The sequence below is a fragment of the Penaeus monodon genome, chromosome 12 (genome assembly GCF_015228065.2).
Source record: "Penaeus monodon isolate SGIC_2016 chromosome 12, NSTDA_Pmon_1, whole genome shotgun sequence".
Classification (NCBI taxonomy): domain Eukaryota; kingdom Metazoa; phylum Arthropoda; class Malacostraca; order Decapoda; family Penaeidae; genus Penaeus; species Penaeus monodon.
This window is the reverse complement of record NC_051397.1, coordinates 16036705-16041910: the sequence shown is the minus strand read 5'-3', so window position 1 is coordinate 16041910 and position 5206 is coordinate 16036705. Positions and strand designations below refer to the sequence as shown.

The 5206-nt window shown below is 40.0% G+C and overlaps 2 protein-coding genes across 2 annotated transcripts; both read right to left on the bottom strand.

The window, feature by feature from the left end:
- Positions 1-1492: 1492 nt before the first annotated feature.
- Positions 1493-2682, bottom strand: LOC119579336. Its single transcript, XM_037927099.1, has 3 exons — positions 2600-2682; positions 2277-2428; positions 1493-2123 (listed from the first exon to the last, which is right to left on the bottom strand). The coding sequence occupies exons 2-3, from the start codon at positions 2421-2423 to the stop codon at positions 1878-1880; spliced, it is 393 nt and encodes a 130-aa protein (XP_037783027.1). The 5' UTR covers positions 2424-2428; positions 2600-2682; the 3' UTR covers positions 1493-1877.
- A 1837-nt stretch (positions 2683-4519) lies between these two features.
- LOC119579337 lies at positions 4520-5167 on the bottom strand (the record flags this gene model as incomplete). Its single annotated transcript, XM_037927100.1, is given in 1 exon segment — positions 4520-5167. A coding segment is annotated over 1 exon segment (174 nt), but the record flags the coding sequence as incomplete, so codon positions are not given.
- Between the last annotated feature and the right edge of the window lie 39 nt (positions 5168-5206).

Genomic DNA, 5206 nt, shown 5'->3' with positions numbered 1-5206 from the left:
ATATATATATTTAATATATATTATATATATATATATATATATATATATATATATATATATATATATATATATATATATATATATATTATATAATGTATATATATATATATATATATATATATAATATATATATATATATATATATATATATATAATATAATATATATATGATATATATGTACTTATATATAATATCTATGTAATATATATATATATATATATATATATATATATATATATTTATATATATATATATATATATATATATATATATATATATAAATATATATATATATATATATATAATATATATGTACATATATAATATATATATATATATATATATATATATATATATATATATATATATATATATATATATATGTGTGTGTGTGTGTGTGTGTGTGTGTGTGTGTGTGTGTTTGTGTGTGTGTTGTGTGTGTGGTGTGTGTATACATATATATATATATATATCTATATATATATATATATATATATATATATATATATATATTATATATATATATATATATATATATCTTCTCTAGATCGGCCATTCTGGCAAGGTGTCAGTTCTATGGGATATAAATAACTATTTTTTTCTAACTGGAGATTAAGCTTGATTTTCATTACTTTTTATCTTTGCTCCGAACATGTCACTCCCTTGGAGTTTCGGACTGTGAGCATTGTCGATAGCGCCCATGATAATCCATTTGATTATGATGCCATGTCTCTCTCTTTATATCTCATTTTCTTATTCTCTCGCTCATTCTCTCTGTCTACATCTCATTATCTCTCTCTCTCTTCTCTCAGTCTCAATTCTGTGTGTGTGTGTGTGTAAGAGTTTATAAAAACTGTGGTACAGTGGCTTAGCAGGAGTAGTGATATTGGTATTACGGCTTGACTCTTTATTGATGAAGAGTACAGCACAGTGTGGAACACACGAGACAATGTCTATGGGTAAAGTGGTGAGCGCGGGGTCACGTGTCAGGCCGACCCGCCTGAGGGCGAAGGCTAGCCTGACCTTACCACGTCGGACGCTGGGTACAAACTGTATAAGCTAGGTCATCTTCGGTATAAGTAGTGAGCGTCCCCCAGACACGTGGTGTGGAAGGAATAGTGAGACAGCTGGGGGAAATTTATGAACAGCTGCTGGAGGTATGGGGGGAGCGAGGTGAGGTCACCGATCCCGTCTGTTAATGATGCTCCACACTGTATAGTGTGTGTGTGTGTCCCTCCCTCCCCTTCTCTCTGTTATTCTCTATATCTATCTATCTATCAGTCTATCTATCTATCTATCTATCTACCTATCTAGCTATCTGTCTGTCTGTCTGTCTTTCTGTGTGTGTGTGTTCTCTTCTCTTATTTGATGTTAGTCATTCAATTATTTTATATCAAAGTAAAATATATAGGAATTCGTATAAGGCCTTTTATGGAATAAATATTTTATTTTTCAAATAAAAATTTCTTCAATAGTGACAGAACATCGCAGTCATATAAGTATAAAAACAGATTCTGTATTAACAATCCTCTTATCTTTTAAAGTGGGTTTCAGTCAAACTTTACATAAAATGTCAAAAGCAATCAACATTTCATCAGTAACTCAGAAGAATTACAGTCACTGTATCTTAAACTATGCATTCGAGTTACAGGCGAGACATGCAAGAGAGGTGAGACCAGGAAGTGAATCCCTCGTCCAGTGTCACAGCCCCTTCGTCGTCGAGGCGGAAGGCACTTGGATTTGCTCATTGCTTGTGGCTTCGCGGGAGAACCCTCAGTGCGGCCTGCTTCAGCTTCCTTCTTAGGAGCGAACATTTAAGGCCGAAGGAAGTTCAGTAACATTGAACATTGGCGTCGGAATGGAAATATGGAAAGCATTAAAAGTTGGAGGCGAGGATCCAACCCCGACGGACGTCCAGGATTTCCTCCTCAATCAAAGTCTCCATGAGGTCCTTGACTTGGTCTCGAGTCTCTGCCTCGAGGTTGATCTGGTCGTCAACGCCTGGAGGAAGGACCCTCGCTTCCCGTAAGAGGTCGGCCTCGTCGTGCCATCGCTGGAGGGCCTCCAAGTGCAGCGCCAGTTCCCCGCTCTCCACCAGCTCAGGAGACTCTTCCGTTGGTACCTGAGGGAGAAAGGCATTGCGTTAGTGCCCAACATTGTTTTTTTTTTCTCTCTCTCTCTTTATAGATATATATACACACATAACATGCCTTTATAGGTTGTTTTCCTCAGCTCTGTCTCAAGTGCTAGCAAGGCAAAGGCAGCACAGTCATACCCGCCATGGCTGTGCGAGGCCCTGCAGCCCATGGAAACTGGTGATGGTCTTGGCAAGGGCCTTGTGAGAGCGTGGGCGCCTGAGAATGGGCGTGGCGTGTAGGGAAGAGACGAGGCGGGGAAGAGCGCGAGGCAGAATGCTGGCCATTTTTGCTTTTTGTTCATGAAATGATAAAAGGTATTACGTAAGTACCTATGAGATCATTGTACAAACTCTTGAGATAATACACTGTCACTAACAGAGACAATTATATTTCACATGAATATAGTCAACAAATTTAGGGTTTTTAGGAACTACAGAGCAGCCTAGTAAGTGATACTCACATTGTAGTAACGTAGTTAGCTAAGACCCTTTTGGATGGGTTGTCTGTCGAGCTCGGAGTCTGTGATTTGATTGAGAACCTGCATGATAAGCAATCTTTTTTATACTGACAACGTTATCGCCCACGAAATGGTGTGTTTGTGGGTGCGCTTACTTCTCTATGTGTGTGTTATCATTTTCTTGAGTGTGTATTAGATATAAGTGTGTGTTTTCCTGTGCAGACAATCCCGTAATCTGCAACTGTTAAAGCACATCCGTCCCTTTAACAATAGCTGAGGGCAAAGAACTATGTTATTATGGTTACTGGTGAGATGTTGATTCATCCTTCCATATTACTGACAACGCTAAAACTGCTAAATCAATTTGTTTACTAAGCTTTTATTTGTGAAATACATCTTTGTCTTTAATCTTGTTTTCAATTTGAAGCATAACAACATAAAAAGGTGTGCTCGCACACGTGTATGGGGGGGAGGGCGCTAGGAATCCAGCTGGAAGCCAAGGTAGTGTCAACCTCATCCACGGCAAGCGGGGTATGGATGACCCTACTTCACTGTTAGAAGGAAAAGTTCTCCTGTGATTAATTGACCCTGTCTCGCCTCCTGTGACCTGATTCTCCTCTTGCCCTTAGAGTCTCTCCGTTTGCTCTTTATACTTGCTCCAATTATTTATCGATTTACGTGTGGAGTCTAGACTGACTTGAAATTCCATGGCTTCGTTTTGCTTTCTTCTGGTTTCTGTTTCATTTCATGACATTTACATCTACAGATATTGTATTTCGTGGCCTATATAAGGCTGGATTGATCAAACAGATTTTCTTTATGGCCCCTAAACTTTCTTTGTAAACCCCCCCTCTTCCCTAGACCGTGTGTGTTCATTCGTTTGCAGAGAACATATTCTAGCACATGGCTTCAGTCCCAAGGATTATAAATACCTTTTTTCCTGCTTCAAAAAGCAAGCTCAAGTTTTATGACGTTATCTTTGCTCCATCATGTCACACTGTGAGTACTATATATATGTATGTATATATATGTAAATATATATATATATATATATATATATATATATATATATATATATATATATATATATATATATATATATCTGTGTGTGTGTGCGTGTGTGTGTGTATGTGTGTGTGTGTGTGTGTGTGTGTGTGTGTGTGTGTGTGTGTGTGTGTGTGTGTGTGTGTGTGTGTTTGTGTGTGTGTGTGTGTGTTCGTGCGTGCGTGCGTCCATATTGCGGAACGAAAACAAGTTATCGGCAACGTCTTATCATAAACATGTTCCAGACTTGTCAGTGACTACTATCGAAGAGGCGGATGATAACGAGCCTGATGTCGAAGCCTTTCACAGGGATTCGGTTAAGGGTTTCTGTCCCTATCTCTCACTTTCTCTTTCTCTCAATCTCTCAATCTCTCAGTCTCTCTCTCTCTCTCTCTCTTTCTCTCTCTTTCTATCTCTAAACCTTTCTCTCTCAATCTTTCACTCTCTTCCCCTCCCCCTCTTTCCCATGTCATGAATAGGAATGAGAGCAGGGCATGGCCTTCCCCATAACCGAACGCAGCGTGTCTAGGCGATGTGCCGAAGGACCTCGAGAAAGCAGCTCAATATCCAGCCGATAGATTCAGGAGACGGAACACTGGAATTGGTGCCACCGGTGCGGACGAGTTTCCCGTCAAAGGCAGCCAAATGAAGGGAGTCGATTCAGAGTCCATAACTGCTAGCAATCACAAATAATCCAAGGTTTATCTGCAGCTCTATGCAAATCAGTGATAATGGAAAAGCAGATTTGCGTTCAACTTTTTCCACACAACAGTGAAGTAACAAAAACGTCTTTTCGTGAAGGAATTTTTGATGAGATTTTGAATGTGACATTAGTCCAAAAGAGAGATTTATATAGGGACTTTTCAGTAATACTATATAAACATGTAAGTATTTTATTTATCAAAATGAATCATTAGTCTTTCATGCCTTAAATGAGATAATTTCTTCAAGAGCGACTGAATCGCAGTCATATGAGTATAAAAACAGATCATCATTTAACAACCCTGTTATCTTTAAACATGGGTTGTAGTCATTACAACATAAACATTATAGAGGGAAGTATCCCTTGTCAAAAACAATAAACATTTCATCAGCAACTCAGAAGAGAGTTACAGTCACTGTATCCTAAAACTACGCATTCAAGGTACAGGCTCGTCCAGTGTCACAGCGCCTTCGTCGTCAAGGCGGAAGGCGCTTGGCTTTGGTCGTCGCTCATGGCCGAAGGCTTCGTGGGAGAACCCTCGGTGCGGCCTGAACAGCACGCTGTTTCAGCTTCCTTGGGAGTGAACAGTCCAGGCCGAGGGAGGTTCACTGACATTGAACATTGGCGTCGGAATGGAAATATGGAAAGCATTAAAAGTTGGAGGCGAGGACCCAACCCCGACGGACGTCCAGGATTTCCTCCTCAATCAAAGTCTCCATGAGGTCCTTGACTTGGTCTCGAGTCTCTGCCTCGAGGTTGATCTGGTCGTCAACGCCTGGAGGAAGGACCCTCGCTTCCCGTAAGAGGTCGGCCTCGTCGTGCCATCGCTGGGGCTCCAAGGCAGCCCTCCCCGCTCTCCACAG